This window comes from Tyto alba, unplaced genomic scaffold (genome assembly GCF_018691265.1).
Source record: "Tyto alba isolate M040663 unplaced genomic scaffold, T.alba_DEE_v4.0 Super-Scaffold_41, whole genome shotgun sequence".
In the NCBI taxonomy this organism is placed as follows: Eukaryota; Metazoa; Chordata; class Aves; order Strigiformes; family Tytonidae; genus Tyto; species Tyto alba.
In genome coordinates, this window is record NW_024881317.1 from 22,304,676 (window position 1) to 22,323,177 (window position 18,502).

The window sequence follows — 18,502 nt, forward strand, 5'->3', positions numbered from 1 at the left end:
TACTCTTTTTGGGGGGAGAAAAAGCAATGTCAGCCTTTCTCAATTCCTGCCATGACTTCAGCGTGCGTCTGAAACACTTCTTGAGTCCCAGCTTGTCTGGTATCTGCACTGCATCTGTACAAGCACACATCCAGATACAGACTACACCACAGCCTTACTTTTTCCCAGGTGAAGGGCCTGATTATTTTCTGCTGTTTTGCACAGCTCTCATTCATGTCGTCAGGAGAGATCAAGCGTGACTGAGGCTGAACACCATCCAGCAGCAGATACTCTGAGATACGCAGCCCTCCTAAATTCACTGTCGATGCTTTGAACTGGTGCTACAGCTACAGCCACTGCTAGGGATGGCCAAGTGTGTGCCACGAGGCTGGCTTCACATACCTATTGCTTGCCTGGAGTCCACTGTTGCTTTCCAGTGTAGATACAGCCTCTGTGTACGTAGCCTGTAGCCTTTTGGACATATCCAGCGTAAGGCTGACTGTAAGGCCCAGTCAGTCACAAAGGTAAAGCAGATTCTACCCCAAACTTAATTTCTCTGAATAAATATTCAGAGGTATTGACCAGGGAGGCTCTGCTGCGTCAGCATGCAGTGAGCTGCTGGGGCATTGTAAAGAATGATCAATGCTGTCATTTTTATGTACTTCATTTCCCTTGGTAATTTTTCAGTGCTGCTACCATCATTTCTTCTGCCCATTTCTTCTTACACTGAAGGGGGCAAATTTTCCTACTGCTGGACAGGGGGCTTTCACAGCAATGAGGTGTCATTAAATCAGACAAGGCAGCAGAAATTGAAGAATGATCCGGACCATAGAGGGCAAGGCAGAAGAGGTCGAATGAGCAGGTAATGAATTGAATTCCTAAAGGACTCAGTTTCTTTTAAAACTGAACAAGAAATCAAGCAGAGTAAATATGAATACTTAAAGCAGCTCTGTTTCCATTTCATAGGATAGTTTCTTTATAGAAGCTTCTTCTGTATAACTTCTTACTGTTTGGTTCTCTACTGGAGGGAATAAAAAAGCAGAACTGGGATTGGGGGAGCAGAGGGTGGAGGCAAGCACTAAAAAAGAACATAAATGGCCATCGTAGGATAACTGAATGTAAAAATATCCCAATTTTAGTTACTATTGCTTCTACACTGTAGGAGTAAATTCAGAGAATTCAGAGAATTCAGAAAAGATGGATGAGAATGATTGAGAACAACTTGGAATACATTAAAAGTTTGAAATTCTTTCCTTTAAAGGGAGGAGATTAAAAGAAAAAGCCTGTAAAGTAATAAGTGAGCTAGAAAAAGATGAGGGCTGTACATATTTTTCTTGCCGCATTCAGCGAAGATATGGAGCAGTCAGTGAAATTGAAAAGGAAGCAAATTCCAAATGCATTCAAGGAAATACTCTTTCAGACAGCATGTATTCTGACATCGGAGCTTCTACAGACAGCACAATTCAAGGGCAGTTTGGATATTTATGTGAGCTATAAGTATATCCAGAGTTATAAGGTAGACAAGAGCTTTGGAAGGTTAAAAAACACTCCTGCTTCCAAGTTTAAATCAATCTCTCACTATTACACATTCAGGTGAAGTCTTCCAAGGAGGTGGGCTAGCATCCCTCTGCCTGATGTGAGGTTTCTTATGCCTCGTGCTGAATTAACTGACCCTGGTTGCTGCCAAAGAGAGCTTTCTGGAGCAGTTGGGCTCCACATCTGATGTTGTTTGACCTTGTCCAGTTGCAGTTCCAACTGAAGTGGGTAAAATTATTTTCTGTGTACGCTGGTGTGAAGGAAGTCAGGCTCACAGGCCAGGAGAGGAGTGAGTCAGGAGAGAGTTGTGGGTTGCATTACCATCCGCATTAACAGGAAAAATTGAATGGATGTAGCAGCAAAGCCATTTCAGAAGGAAAAGAGCAAAAATTGGGCCAAAGCAAGTAGCTTTGTTTAAGTGACTTTATCATGCAGTGTACTTTTTGGAAAGAAATACCAATAAAATATCTTCTGGCCACAGGATGCAACAAGAAGAAAAGGTTTCATTAGAACTTTGTTAACATTTGTGTGAGCATCTTGCAGTGCCGTCGTGGTGTCTGGGTCTGTTCCAGCACTGACAGACTGGGACCTAGTGTTGAATGCCTTTTTCTTTTTCAGGGGAAAAGGATAAAAACCTGCCTGGGGAAGGGTGTGGCCTTTTCAAAGTACTTACTAATATCTTTTGCTTTTTCGATGGATTTGGTTGATAAAGGATTGCTGCAAGGAAAGGGTGTCAAAGTTGGAAGGTTCGTTTCAAGGACAGAAAAGCCCTATACTGTGAATAAGAAGGGGGACTCCCCTTTACATTATCAGCTTGATGACATGCCTCCAGGCCTCAGCCTCTGCGGCACAGCTGGAGACAGAGGGGACAGTAGCCCGTTTTGATAACACCCTTGTATTTTGCCTAAACCTACAACATCCCTGTCAAACTATTATTGTTACTATTACTATGAATATTATAATATTATTATGTTATACCCTTAAAAGAGCTCTGCAAATATCCTCCTTTTCCCAGGCTGCAGCTCTGGGGATTTTTGCCTTGATACCTGTCATCAGGCAGAATTTCCTGTTGGATTTCTAATTAAAATGTCAGTCTTTAGGGACTGTGTTCCTGCCCAGCATATATTAATGGAGGTTTAAGAATATTTTAGGTAGAGTTTAAATACTGCTTTTAAACATCTTTGTTCTGACTTTGTTAATTTTTCTATAATCAGCCAAAGTATCTATATACAACCAGAGCAAGAATTAACCTGTCATCCTCTCATATAATCTACACTGCCTGCTGGTTAAAAACCAGTTCTCCCTGCCCCAGATTCTTAAAGCAAATAAAAAATGCACCCAGCTACTTCCCTCCCTTCACTGTCCTCCTGGGATCAGTGCAGTTTGAGTGCCTGTGAGGGTAATGGCTGTATATCCTCCAGCAGTTCCTCTTCCTCTTAATTTCTGTGTCTCCTCTGTGAAGGTTAGGGGAGGGTACAGGTTTTCTGAGGTATAGTACTCAGGGAGTTATTTTCACCGCACTGTTCTTTTAAGGGATGTCTTCTCTAAGGTGCACGTTGCAATACAGAAAAGGTTACATTGCTATTATTACTCTAAAAGAGTAGGAAGGCATTTTTGTCTGTTACTTGTCTTGGGCCAGATGCGACGTGTGACAGACTGTATGCAAATAAATTTGCATCAGTCTGTGTAATGATATCTTTTGGTGCTCTGCTGGCAAACTGTTGAGATCCCCCAAAAGATGATTCAGATCCTTGTTGGAAATACTCAGGCCGGTTTCTGTCAAAGCAATTTAGGAAAATACTAACAAAGCAATTTAAGTTTGCGCTACTAGGGACTAAAGAGCAGCCTACCCAGCAGCCTGGCACAACTCTCTTCTGAGTTTGTCCAGGGCTGCAGTCAAAAATTTTTAGCACTGTGGTTTGAAGTGCCCCATTTGTCTCGTGCTATTTCTGAGATGTTACTAGCCAATAAAAGAGTGCCCAAAGTGGATCAGTGGAGACTTTGCAGGCAAATGCTCGGTCCATCCGGAAATCAGGGCATTGTGCTGAGCATCCTCAGTCTGTGAACTTCGGTCTCCGTTAAAGTACAGTGTCACCGAGTTCGCAGCCGGAGGAGCTATCATGACCTTTGCTCACACCCTCTGCCTTGTGGCGCATGGAACCATTCAAGTCTCTAGGCCTGCCAGGCTGGTTCCTTTCACGGATGCTACAATCACTAACTAACAGCATAAAAAAAAGTCAAGGGTAGAAGTTGTGCTTGGTTGCTGTGGTTGTAATCGAATTAAACTAGAGGATTGAGTTAGGTGGAAAGTACTCAGTTTCCCTGCAGAACGTGAACCATCCTGGCAGGCAGCGCTGTGCTATAAGCAGCAATAGGTTATGCTTTTGTACATAAATATAATCAAACATAGCACACTACCAGCCTCAGTGGGCAGATACGGCGTGTAGAAATGTACATTATTGGCTCAGATTGAAAACAGGAGTAAAACACTTGCCATCACTTCAGTCACCAGTAAGCCCGATCTGTTAAACAAATGCTGGCTGCAGGACATCAGTGTGAGAGTGTGTAGCTGTGGTTCTTTTAAAGAGCCCATAGAGGCTCATTTTGGCTGCTGCACTGATCTCTGTGTGCTGCTTCTACAGGGTCCCCCCTATGGAGGTTTAGCTTCTTTCGGTATGCTCTTACAGACATCTGAATGAGGCTTAATAGTGGGTTAATATGCATGTGCTTTACTCTCTTGATTGAAATGCAAGATGCGTTAAAGAAATATTAATTGATCAAGAGTAAACTGCATGAGTTCTGTACTTAAGCAAGTTTGCACTTAGTGGGCAGGACCTAATGAATTTATATTATATCTCAGGTGGTAATCATAAAACTCTGTAAACACATTAAGTGACAATCTTGGATTTTAAAAATCTGTTCTGAATTTTAAACTAAAAAATTCCAAGTGTGACTGAAAGAAACATGAAGACAAAGGTCACTGCTAATTTATTTAATTTCTTTTGCTACAGCTTTCTCTAGAATGTGAACTAGGGATATTTTACAGACAATCTGAATTTTGAGAAGACAATTTTCTTCCTCATTTGAAGGGTCTGTTCTCTTGATCCGATTTTCTTTCTCCCGTGTTTTGGTTGTGTGTTTATGGATACAAAGACAGCTGGCAGTCCCTAGTTCTCTGGGTCAGGCTCTTTCATGTATGTAAATAGGGACAGGGAGGCACTGTGGCAGACCAGACATTCATTTAGTCCACTCTCCTGCTCTTAATAGTGATTAAATGATTCAGAGGCAGCATGTGATGAATTCCAAAACAACAGCTCTAAAATGATCTGCTCACAGGTGAATTTATTCCTCAGGGTTTTTTTAGACAGTGAAAAGGAAGAATATAAACAAATTTTTTAAAGTTATTAGTCAGCCATTTATTTATTTAGGCACGTATTTAATATCCTGCCAAGTTCCTGGCCTGGAGGATTCCTGCGGCAATGCATTCCGCAAGCTAAACTGCAAATTGTTTGGAAAAAAGAGCATTTCCTCTCATCAGCTGATCCTTCACTTTGATAACAAGTCCTCTTGTCTTTAGTTTAGAGAGGATAGTTAAGAACACTAAACTTATGCCATGATACTTATGTCTTTCTGGGCTACTTGTGTCTTACCTGCCTGTCACCATTTCCTCCCTGGACCAAACTGCCCTAGAAGGTGTTCTATAATTACTGTGTTTAAATTCCTAAATCTTAATCAGGGATCTTCAAACTAAGGTAAAGTGATCACTTAGTGGAAGGCAAACAGCTTCAAAACAGTATGTGACATGGCCCAGCTTTGGGATCTGGCGTTGCTGCTGGGAGGAAAGAAGATTGGGATCCCCTTCCTCAGGACATCTATTTATACATTTTTTTTAATTTCCTCATTGAAAATAGATCTGCCCTCCAAGGCAAAGGGTGTCACTGACCTAGGTAATAGCATAACCTGATCAATATTGCCATTAGTATTTTGTCTCATTACTTGTCCATGCTAACTGTTTTAATTGACTTTGTGCCTGGTAGCTCAGTGCATTTTTTTGATCAGACCACAAATGAGGTCCTTGTAACATAGTCTGCAGCCTGGACTCACCTACATCATCTGAGTCATCCATCGATTACCTCATCTTGCTGCTCGGCTGCCTTTTCCAGTGATGAATACCTTCACCGAGGGCCAGTCCAGCACAGAGCCATGTGGACCAGCCTCTCAGACCGCTTAGTGCTCCTTCTTGACACCATTTCCAGGCCTTGAGGTCCCAGTTTCAAACCAGTTGTGTTTCTTGTCTCCTCAGGTATTTATGCTTCCTTTCCCCTCAGCCTCCCAGATATTTCTTTCCCTTGGCATATCTATGTATAGCTACTGAGCTAGACAGACCTTTTGCCTGATGACTGTGGTCATTCTTAAACTTCCAAAAAAGCCTGTGACCTATTTCCAGAAGTGATTCATTGCTAGCCTCTCAGAAGAACTACAATTCCCGAAGATGCAGATAAGAGCCATGAGAGATTAAAAAAAATGCCTAAGTGGGTAAGATAGCTAATTCCCACTGAGAATGAGACACCTAACCTACTTACAGCTCTGGGAGCTTGATTTTTTTTTTTCTTTTTCCAAAGACGTTTAACTATATCGAGAGATACTGTTGAAAACCTGAGCTGTTGGCGTATGGGAACACGAGCCCCATTGAAAAGCAAAGGGGTGCTTCCTCCAAAGTCATAGAGGTTCTTGAAAAAACCCTGGCTCCAGTCCTTGCATTGCTGCTCTGGGACGTGTTCCCTGGGTGGTGGAAATGCCATCGTCCCTCTGCACTGGAGCACTGGCCAGCTCCCGTCCCTGTTAGCTAGCACCCCTGGGAGCCCTGCAACTGGGGTCAGTGGACACAGAATCCAACTCTAAATGTTTTTTCATAGAGGTTTAAAGAAAACCATGAAGGAAAGACAGTCGTTTGAGTTGTGCTAGAAAATATTTTAAAAAGTCTGTGTCATGTTGCCGTGGTGACAAAAGTTCTCAAAACGATGAAGATGAAAGTCTAGGCTGGGAATGGTGGCATGGGGAGGGGAAGGGGGGCTGTTGTCATGGCAACCTTAACTGAGAGTACAAGAGGCAAAACACACAGTGTGGCAGGATCTTTGGGGTTCATATGTATATATCTATGAACATCTGCCATTTATGCCAGCTTTCTCAGTGCTAATTAGTCCTGTTAGTTCACCTTTCTCTGCTGTAAATATTTTCTGGAAGACTCAAGTCTCTGAGGGACAAGGCAAGAAAATGCCTTTCTTTTTTTTCTTTCATTTTTGCATGGACTTTTTTTTTTTTTTTTCCCTTTCATTTTTGCATGGGCTTTCTGCTGTCCTTGGCTCATACCTGGAGAACTTCCATTAGCCAGAAACAAGCTGCCTGGGAAAAGTGAAATCATCTCAGGAGGAGGTAGAAGCTTGCAGGCTTGCCTCATGTTCTTACAGAGCTTTAACAGCACCAGGCTGCTGCAAGATCACTTCTCCCTGCCCTGCACACACATACACACTCTGGCTTTTCTTGGCACTGCAGTGGCTGTTTCTGGACGTGAAGGGTACCTCCTCGGGCTCTAGTTAGTAGCCACAATACATGGGCAGTAGTTAGAGCAGGAGATCAGAGCTGACATCCCTAGATTTGGCTCAAAACTTTGCTCTCAGCCTCCTGTGCAAACTCTGGCAAGTGGCTTTTCCCTTTTATGTGCCTCATTTTGCCCATCTAGAATAATGGAGATCACACAGTCACTGTAGATACTGAAGCATACCAGAATAATGTCAGCCGAGCCCCTTGAGAACCTTCAGATGAAACCTGCCACAGCAGAACAAAGGATTATTATATTTTAAGTGTAAAATCTACTTGGATATCTCTCTTAACACCTGGCACTCAGTGCACTTCCCTCAAACTTGCTGTTCCAGGCAGCCCTGAGACAAGCACACTCCACAATATGTTCCCCCATGAGCGTTAAACCTAATGAATCACAGACCTGATTCGCCTCTCACACTGACTCAAGGCAGCATCAGCAACTCCGCTGACATTGATTATGTCACTCGGTGCAAAGCAAGCATAAAAAGAGAATCAACCCCAAACTCTTGCCTTCATCTAAAACTTGATCTTCTGGCTATAGTTTTCCTTGCTGGCACAGCAAAAAGCAGGCAAAACGAAATCCCACACTGTCTCAAACTGTCGAGCGCATCCCTGAATCTGCACACTGCTTGCAGATGTATCTGTGCACCACAGATGATTTCCCGTCTCCAGTCCATCTGCTCTGTGCTGGCTGGTGCTTTCAGCGTTGTCCCAATACAATCTGGATCCCAGAGCTCCCTTGCTCCCATACCATTGCACCGTTTTGCCAAACACATTGTGATTAGCACAGCCCAAAGCTGTCTGACCCAGAGCCGATCCTTCATAAGAGACTCCTGCTTCTCAGTATGCTGTGAGGTTATAAATAAGCCCAACTGCATTCCTTTCCATTATTTTTCTTCCTTAACTAAGCCCCTTTTCATCAGGCTAGCCTGAGCAACAGTTGCCTCAGAAATTCATAGTTTGTATCTTTGGATATTTTAGTGTCAAGAACACCATTTTGTCCGTTCTTCCAGAAGAACCAAATATGTGACCTGGTGAGTTGCTCGAGACAGGAAACCTTTTGGAGTAAAATTAATTCATGTTTTGGCACAACTTAAACGTGGCATCACTGGAAGAATAAGTAGAAAGCTGGGCGGGGTGAGGAAAGTGCAAGTAAAGGTGTTGATGATGCGTTTCCCGTAGCAGCACCAGGAGAGGGAAAAAAGCAGCTGAGATCTTTTGTGCTGTTTTGCTGAACCATTGTGTTTCACATTGGTGTGGGTTTACTCAACAGGCTGAGTTTCTTGGGGAGCTGCCCTGTCTCTCTCAGCTCTGATTTCTCGTGCGTCTTTACAGTGTCTGAGTTGCTCAGGGGCTTTGGCTCTGTGTGCGCCTTGTGTATGCTCATGGCTTCCATGCATCAGTGCTCTAATGTGCATAATGCTGTGTGTGCCTGGAGAGGATTTTTCCTCCTGGGGGAAGCCCATCCTTCGAGTTTTGTGTGTTGTTTGTCTTTCCCCTCACTTCAGCTTCCCAGGATGGCTCTACACATCAGGGCTCCCAAGCCCTTGCCCCCTTACAGGGGTTGTGTCAGTCAAGACTTGCTGAGTGTGGAGAGGGTGACATTTTGCCCCTTGCCACAAGAATTGGGACTGACTTGTGGTAGGGATCCCTAAATGAGCCAACCCACTGGTTTTAAAATGAGCTGCCTTTAGTTTGCACGTTGGCCAGGATGAGTAAGAGCTGAAACTGTTGTCCAGTCAGGTTTTGTAACTAAGCAAGATGAGTCCCAGTCAGTGATTAGATAAATGATATGCAGTGATACTGAACTGATGATGCAGGGACTTAGTACAACTACCCTAGAGTAATCTGTCGAACAGTATTTTGGGCTCAGAAAAGTACTTCACAGCAACCACCTATCCCCAGTACATAGAGATTAACACTTGGGTTTGAAAAGGCAGCTAATGCTTCTATGAGGAAAACGTATATTTACTTCTGTTATCTACAAAAGCCAAGTAAAGAAAGGAAGAGTGAAGGACATGTCAACTTTCTTCCCTATAGTCCAGAAATACTCTTTGTAAATGTAAGTAAACATGTATTTCCTCACAGCAGAACAACCTTAACTCTGACCCTAGAGCACTCAAAATGACTTATGATACTGTTTTGATTCCCTTTTGAGATTTTTATTTTCTTTTAAAGTCTTTGGGTTTTTTAAGCCATAATTTAAGAGTAAATTCTTTGCTTTCTGTTAAGCTGAAGCAGCATCACAGCTACTTGATTATCCACAGGGGATTTATCACAGTTGCACATTAACCATGGTGTGGATACAGGCACCAGCGCTGGCTCAGGACCAGCAGGCTCTCTTAGTTTGGATGCAGTGCTACAGAAACACTGCTATGTTGCTAGTAGAGGTAGTGAAGGGCAACAAGCAGTTTCACTGCTTTCCTGTGGTGCAGAGTCTGTTCATAAAGCCTGTGGATGGGAGTCAGTTCTGTGTAGAGCCAGCATTCAGCCGAGTGAGCGTGGATGCTGTTAGCCCTCACGGTGGGCTCTCAGAGCAGTCCAGCCTCCATGGCCCAAGGCAGACAGACAGGTGCACTATTGCAACATCACCCTCAAGGATCTGAGAAATTCTGGGGACCTGTTGGTTTGGATAGCCACACTGAGCTGTGTGCCAACATAAAGCAACATGCCTAATTAAACATACAGTGTTGAATTCAGTCAAAGCCCTTGTTTCACTGCCAGAGCCAGGGCCCCACTTCTCCAAGGTGTCCTTGATTTCTTCCAGCTCAAGTGATCAGGTTAGAGGAATCCTGCCGCAGTACACAGCCAACTGAGGAGTGCTGTAGAGAGTTATTTGGGGCTGACAAGATTTCAGATTCATACTGATAGGATCCTGATAGCTTGTTCTGTGTAAGTGGGATTTCCAAGATGGAGCTCTTATATAACTAGAGATGACTTTGTTGAGGAAAGTTTTGATCCTCCCACTTTGCCAAGTGGGACTTCTGAAAGTGTCCTTTCAGAAAGCATTGCAAGGAGTCCTTTGGCTGGAAGGACAGAGCTGACTTTGGAATAGGGATTCAGAAGCCACAGCTTGTTTTGGACAATCAAGAAACAAGGATGTTAGCTCTATAAGAGAATACCCTTGGAAAGAGGTGCTTTTAAGCATGAATCTGTGCTTTGTCCTTCTCCTTCTCACTCCCTTTTTCCAAATCACAGGCAGCAGAAAGACGGAAAGCACAAGCAGTTCCAGGGGCAGAAGGAGGTGTGATGCTCTGGGACCCAGCCTGGGTTGTGTTACAACAGGACAAGAAAGCCCTGAGTGTTAATGATGAAAACCAGAGAAGTTCAATTACCACTCACATTCCCCTGCTCGTGGACCAGCTATTCTAGAATGTTTCTTCCTTACCTCTCCCTGGCGAGCTATAGGCTGCTTTAGGGCACTGCAGCACTGGCTTAGACATTCTCCAGCATCCTACTGGAGTTCGTATTCCCGATAACACAGGCACCTATTTACAGTAGGAACGTCTTCTCAGTGAAAGGTGTTCGTTCACACCCCTTCAGTTATTCCTGTGTGCTGCAGAGCGTGTGTTTCTTATTTTTCTCTTGCATGTGAATCCAAATGTATTCCAAGGAGTGGGCATGAGCTGGTAACTCCTGAGACTGACATTTGAAGTGGGATTTGTCTCACCTGCAGTTCAGAGATTCACAGTTGGAGTTCATTATCTAGGCTTGCTTTATCGGCAACAGAGAGAAACAGGAATTCCTGAGATGCAGTGCATCCCCTTCTCAGGTAAACAAGTGCCACAAGCCAGATTTGTCCCCCTCTGGGTGTGTGTTTCCACCCAGTGACTCTAATGATATAGTCTAGGTAGGTGAGCTGAATGCACCCTCATGTAAAGCAGATATTGTCTCTACCTCTGTGGGAAGTTTGTGTCAGCGCAGCTGTGATCCTTCCGTCTGGTCAGTGCTGGGCTTCATGGGACAATCCTGCATGGCCACTGAGCTCCTGGCCTCTCAGCTCTGCGCTGGGAACATCCGTGCACTGCAAGGGCAGAGTCACCCCGGTGTTAATACAGAGACAGGACTCTCCTCCCCTTTGTGCTTCAGCACTGGGTCCCACGTTTACAGGTGGGTTACGTGATGAGTGGTGACCCAGCAGTGAAGGAAGACCTGTGAGCCAAGGCGTACACGCGCTCTGCACAGAGCTGCCATTTCTCAGCCGTCAGCAAATGTGTGAGTTATTAGTGCATGAGAGGAGGCAGCAGGGCCCAACGGCAGAAGCAAACACACTCATTTATTCCTCTTCTTCAGAGGTGCACCAAAGAATAAAGGCTTTCTAACCTAGCCTGACTAGAATAGATCCCAATCATCATATAAGAAGCTCCATATCCATTCACCTTTCCCCTAAACCATCCATTCTCTCAGGCTCTTCACTTTCTGCTTTTAATATATTAAAAGAAGAAAGGCGCTTCCTAAATCTGACATTTTCTCCCTGTCCCTGGCTGGAGTTCCCTGGGTTACAGGAAGGCTGGAGCTCTTTGAAAAACACACATAGGTGGGAGAGGAAAAGTCATTAGCACCTTAAAACCCTGGTGATACAAAAGATCCATTCAGAGATCCTTCTGCAAACTGCTGCTCTGGCTTCATTAAAAGCATAGCCTGTGGCTGTCACTCAGATAGGCTGGATTCGCTTTGGGTTATCTAAATGAGAATGATCATTTCTGCAACAGTAAAAAAAAAAAAAAAGAAGATGAAACGAGTAGGAATTATTCTTTATGAATTATGTGCTCAGCTTTCATACTGACCTATTGAGTCAGCATTGAGAGCTGGATTTCCTAGAACAGCCTTTCATGGTGGATTTTGGATATTTTCTTCTTTTCAGCCCAGAAATATCGCTAGAATGGCCTTTCTCATACTAAGTGACACTGTGGACTCCAGCTGCATCTTGGATGCAGCGGAAATAATGGAATTTAGAAGCAGTTGTCCAAATCATTCAACCTTCTCGTTTCCAGCATTCTTCTGTGGCTCCCTCCTGGTCTGGATTGAGCATGTCGGCATCTCTTAATGTGTATGACCTCATGGCATCCTGATTAAGTGGGGAAGTGTTAATATCTGGTGTGGAAACAGGCATTCAAATTGAACAGCCAGCTCTGACAATGGCATGATGAGCCAATTTAGACAGCTAAATTCAAACCATGATCCTTTCTTTTATAACAAAAGTTTTCTGCCTATTTAGCTGCTTGAACTGGCTCACTCTGGGATCAGAGGAGGCCAGTCCCTGGTATAGGCACATACTGCCATGGGTGGTAGGGAGGAGCAGGGCTATGTCAGAGCAGCAATGAGCTATATGGACTTAGACATACAGTCTCATAGCATGCCTATGGGCTATTTCCTGCTCCAGGTACTTCCCTGACAGGCATCTCCCTTGGTACCCACCTATCCCTCCGGAGGTGATGCCCGGGAGGCTCTCACCCGCTGCATGCCTGGCTTCTTACACCGAGGCTCCGTGGAGCCCAGGCAGTGCTCCAGGGGTGCTCAGCACTCAGGAAACACTAGGTATGCCTCTCCCTGTAGTTTCAGTCACTGCGGTATCAATTTTTATTAATAACACAGCAAACTGAAACTTACTTTGCTATCTTACATAAAGCCCATATCTGGGTCTCTGTGCCTCTTGGCCCACTGCCTGGTGACCTGTAAGAAAGTGGTATTTACAGGTTTATTTTACATCTGAAGAACTGACAGTTAATCCTGCTACATCCCTAAGGAAATGGTGAGCTTGGATGTGTGTCACTGTGTGCTCTGTATGGCTCACTTGGAGGTCAGTTTTACAACAGCACCGAGAATCACAGTGTAACGAGAGGTGCGGTGACAGGTCAGAAAACAGAAAGCGTGACCTCGCAGGGCTGGAGTGGCAGGGCAGGGCTGGGATACGGGAGCAGAGCGGCGGAGGGGGACTCTGATGGTGACATAGCAGAGGCTGTGGGCCAGAGTGGAGGGGCTGTGGCAGGGCTGTCAGGGAATCCAGGACTGTGAGAGCAGGAAGGGCTGCACAGTGGGGTGAACAAGCTCTGTGAGGAAGCTTCAAGATGAGGTAGCTGGGTTAGGATGGGGCTGATTGAAGTGCACTCTGGAAGGGAGAACCATCCTACAGGTCAGGGTGGAAATGCAGGAACAGGGCTGGGACATGCAGCCTCATCTGATTCACAGTAGTCTTTGCTCCTTATATTCCTCTGCTTTTTGATCCCTTCCATTAAATCCAACTAGGACATTGTGGCCCCAGATTGCAGGTCGGGCTGCAAAACAGCCGGGCTGTATGTGCCTTCAAACCGTGGGGAGGCCTCCTGAGAAGGTCCAGCTATGGCAGCTGACAGCAGGGAGTCTCTCTGCTTCATTCACACGCAGCTGTCCAAATATTTAATTCTTCCTCTACGAAAAACAACAAGACCATGTGTGGGGAGCAGTGATTAACATTTCTCCAGATGAGGCTCTAGGGCAGGACGTGTTGGCAGGGCTGGGGCATGGCTGTCAGGCCTCCATCCATCCTGGTTCTGTCACAGCTTGCCGTGGTGACAGGGCAGAGTGTGGGAGAGGATGCCACATGTGTGCAGAGTCTCTGTTTTCAGGGTGGTGCCGTAGGCTTCTTTAACTGGAAGCCAGCATGCTGTGAGGGCTAAGTGTATGGTCCTTACAGGGTCCTAACCATTGCCCAGTGGCACTTTGAAGGTCTCTTCTCTTCAGGATGCCAGAAGGTGGGCACTGTGCTGAGTCACACAGGGCCAGCCACACTCTCCAGAGCCCATCTCTCCTCACTGTGGCATGTTGTAGCGTAGGGAAAACCAAACCTGGGTGGATATGTAGCTCAGGATAGCAGTTGCTGGCATGCCCTGTGTGTCTAAATGTCATCACAAAGCTGGGCAGAAAAGAGCCAAGCAACCCCCGTGTCTCCACAGCACACCTCCCACAGGAACAAAATAGTGTCCATCAAGTAATTCTTGACTGCATATGCAGCTTTGATAATAGGGCACCTGGATTTCTCAGTGTGCCTTGCTTATGACTAGTACTACAGAAAACACGGCCACGGATTGCCTTTGCATTAGAGAACTAACTGCAGAGGTGTGGTTGCTGTTGCCTGTTTACAGGTTTCTGAGCTTCCTTGCTACAACCTTCTATACAGCTCTGCCATGTTTCATTTTTCCTTGCCCACCTGCACATAAGACTGGAAGTGGTACAGCAGCAGAATACAAGAAATACAAGAAAATAGTTGAATCACATCCTCTTCAGGAAATCTCTGCTGAACTTGAGGCCATTACTTCTTGCATTTGATACTGGCAGAGACTGCATCTAACATCCACTACAAAGACAGCTTCCACCGTGGGTCAGTGTGTAGCATATATTCAGCAAGAGCAGAAATCAAAGAAGGGCATTGCAGTTAAAAAGATGTCATGATGGAGTTTATTTCTGATGAGTGGCTGATGTTCCAGAAATATTTGCAACCAACTTATTTTATAAAATGAGTTAGGGAGCTTTTAATGTAAATTAGAAGGAAAAATCAAAGGGCAAGAGGGGTGAATGATTAAGGTTTTGTATTTTGGTTTTCAATCTGTTTTTCAGCTGGTTCTGCTTGCGTACTGTGGCTGACCTGAGCTGATGCAGCCTTTTCTGTTACTTTAGAAAGGTTCTTGACCCTGCTACTGCATTTAATTATGTTGGGTTGTTGTTTGGGGAGCTGCCATCTAATCTGCTCCCTGTTGGCCCCTGCAGATCTTCCACATGACCTACGATCTGGCCAGTGCTGTGGTGCGGATTGTGAACCTGATCGGGATGATGCTGCTGCTGTGTCACTGGGATGGCTGCCTCCAGTTCCTTGTGCCTATGCTACAGGACTTCCCTGATGATTGTTGGGTGTCCCTCAACCGCATGGTGGTAAGTGCCTGCCCTGCTTGCGCCCTCACAGCCCTAAACCCAGGTCACGGCATTACCATCCCAGCATCAACCTCCCAGCACTAACACACCATGCCTCAGCTTCTCATTTTCTCCCACCTCCTTAGGGCCTTCCTCTGCTCTCCAGCAGGCACTTGTAAAGCCATGGCACTGTGGGCATGGAGGCTTCTTGGAGGCAGCCTCTGCAAGGAGCGGGTCACAGGGCTGCAGAGCAGGAGCCAGCCCCAGCAGAGCCTCTGCGGGCTGCCTGCAGCAGCGGCAGGGGACAGGCTCCCCCTCCTGGAAGGAAACAGCAAAGAGCAGGAATGGGAACGGTTTTCTGCTGGGGCTGGGCATACTGAGCCAAAGGCAGGAGGCAGAGCGGGTGCTAGAGCCATAGCTGGGTCTGATCTATAATTCCCCTCACCAGTCCAAAGGAAACTGTTAAGCCTTCTGCTCCATATCCACAGGAGACAGTGAAGAGCAAGAATGGAAACGTTTTTCTGCTGGGGTTGGGCATACTGAGCGAAAAGCAGGAGGCAGAGGGGGTCCTAGAGCCATAGCTGGGTCTGATCCATAATTCTTATCACTGATCCCAAGGAAACTGTTAAGCCTTCAGCTCCATATCCACTTGAAGTGTCGGCATGATCACCCACCCTTCTCCCTGGGGAGCTGCACAATATCCCATTAGAGTTGTTTGAAACAGGCTCTGCCGAGGCATGGTTCAACCTCCGGTCGTGGGATCAGTAACCAGACTTCCCAGTAACGTCCCAAACTGTGCTGCTTACTCTGCTGTTTGCTGTGACAGAGATTTATACCATATGGTAAATGCACAGGGAGTTCGTGGTACCTTGCAACCATTTTGCGGAGAATTCAGGATCTTTTATTCAAAGGGACAATGTCCAGTTGATTAAGCAGCAAAAACTGACAAAGCTTAAAAAATTGCCTCTTATTGCAGCTCTTAACCTCTAGATTCCCCCAGCCAATTTCTTCTTAAAAAAAAAAAAAAATAATAATCAGGCACTCGGGCAGAACAGAACAAATGTAAAATGTATAAAAGAACTGCCAGCGTCTCATGCCTCCCACATGCGGAGCTGTGGGCACATGCTGCCCATGCCTGAGAAGAGTGAGCATCCATGAAAAAGTCGTCTGTTTGGTGTTTATTTATCCACTTCTTCCCTCTGCAATAATCATTCACTTCCTGCTGCTGAAAGGTGCCAGACTGACAGTTCTGGAGACTAGAACCCTATATTTATCTACAGCAGAAAAACAACCCATGCAGCAGCTGCCTTATCTTCCCCTGTGCTGCCTTTTTATTATTTATATGGCAGGAGCAATAAAAGATCAGAGCCCCATTGTGCTTGTGCTATTCAGGTTCAAAAGGATATACAGCTCCTCATCCTGGAGAGTTCAGAGGTGCAGAGAGAAATCATCCCCATCCAATGAAGTGACTTGGCCATGGTGCCTTTGCAGGATAGCTTCAGAGCAGCAGATTTGAACCATGTTTCCTTTATCCTGACACTGGGATGGAGGCTGCTGTCTGATGGCAACAAGTTTTATTTGCTTTTCCCATCCAACCCTGGAGGAAGAGGTAAAAGCTAGGGTTGCAGAGTTACAAGTGTGATGACAGCTGCAACACAAGCTGCAAAGTGACCTGAAGGGTTAAAACAACCAGGTCTACTGGTAACTGGTGCATGGAAAACCTTCACACAAGGCAGTAACTGGCAATGGCAGACACACATGGTGAGAGGAGGAATAATCCAGTGGCTGGAGCACTGACTGGAAGTGGAATACCTGGATTCAGTTCCCAGCTCTGTTCTGTCTGATCCCAAGCAAGTCAGATGGGAGGCTCAGAGAGTTCTCCCTGCCCAGATGCTTCTGACGAGAAGTAAATACTGTAATGGTGGGTATCTGAGAGACCTGGGGTTGTACTGAGTAGATTGCACAAATGCATGGCACAAGCAAATGCAAATCGGCTCTTGGACACTTTTCATTCAGAAAACCACTTGTGTAACCCAGTGGTATGAAGAGCTGCAAACATACGGGCGTCAGAGCCTGATGAGGAGGGAAGCAAAGCTAAATGTATATAATCTAGAAAAAAGAGTTACCTGGGCCAGACTATGATCAGAGCCTGTAAATGACCATCAAGGTAACTGTGTAGTGAAGAGATAGTGTCTTGAAAGGTGGCAGGAGACAGGACAGAAAAAAAGATTTAGCCTAGGCACCTTTCTTAGCCACAAGACTGAGGTGAGGAGGTAAGGGTACATGCCACAAGCAGTGTCCAGGAGGGGAAGGGTAGAAAGTTTCTATCTAGAGCAGAGCTTTACAGGCAAGGACTCATGCTGCAGTACTTGTCTTCCCAGCCTTGAGAGCCTGTGAAGCTGGGAATTAAAATTGCCTTGTGTGATTTTTTTCTGCTTCTCCCTTGCAGCTAAATCACCTTCACATTTCCCACTTAATAAAAATGAAAAAAAAAAATTATTATCTCAGTGACTGCCTCAGAAATGGAGCCTCAGGGAACTGGGATGAAGAACTGGAGAGATGGTTATTTGCCTCACCTATAGTTCAGGTGGTTCCCACTCCAGAAGCTGTACAGGAATATGCCAGCCCCAAAATAGCTTGATTTTAGAATGTTTAACAAAGATAATAACTAGTTCTTCTGGAATCAGACAGTTTCTTCTCACAATAAGGCTCTTTCCTCTAATCTCTTGAGAAGATTTCCAGATGTGTCACTGGGACCAGTGATGGATGTGGATGGCATGATTAGTGCAACAATTTGTGTGTAGTCTATAGTAAAAGAATAGGAGAAGCCGCTGAGTCAGGAAACAAGAAACCAGTGGTCTGGGCTGTTGTCAGACTTTGGTGCCAAGATCTTGATGATATTTTCCAGAATGGCTCTGTCTGAGAGGTGTGATGGACAGGACTGGGAGGGGGATGGCCAGGATGGCATCTCTCTGTGACAGAGAGTTGCTAGGTTGGATATGGGGACATTCTGTACTGACCTGGTCACAGCTTTCAGGAGATAAATATATGTGGTGCATGACTGCCCTGATTGAACACAGGAGCCAAAAGGCTGGGATGGACCCACTGTAGGAAAAAAAGGAATCTTCTGAAGTTGCTATAGCCAAGTGGAGCTGAAAGTGAGGTGCCAAATGCTTTGGAGGCTTTCTCCTTGAGTACACTGGTGCTGCTCTTCCACCGTTCCGGAGTTTCCCACCTAGCCACTTGGCAGTCCATAAAACCAGCTCTGATTCCAACGCAGCAGGGAAAGAAGATTCATCACCTCCCATCTGCTTCCTAAAGGTTTGATCTTCTTCCAGGGGATCTGTGAAGGGTCTGGTGTTGCCAAAATTCTATCAGGGGCTCGATAAATCCCTGGGTCCAGCTCATCTTGGTGTTTTCTACATACACCATATTTCATCTTTAGCAATTGTAGAAGGAGTGAGTCTCTCTGACTTCTTTCTGAACTGGCTCTGAAATGGCA

At 45.4% G+C, this 18,502-nt stretch overlaps 1 protein-coding gene across 1 annotated transcript in view; it reads left to right on the top strand.

The window, feature by feature from the left end:
* Positions 1–18,502, top strand: part of HCN4 (hyperpolarization activated cyclic nucleotide gated potassium channel 4) — a 104,116-nt gene that overhangs the window by 47,782 nt on the left and 37,832 nt on the right. Inside the window, exon 3 of the mRNA XM_032990132.2 lies at positions 14,860–15,021. Within this exon, the coding sequence (XP_032846023.2) occupies positions 14,860–15,021 (162 nt within the window). The remainder of the gene's footprint in view (positions 1–14,859; positions 15,022–18,502) is intronic.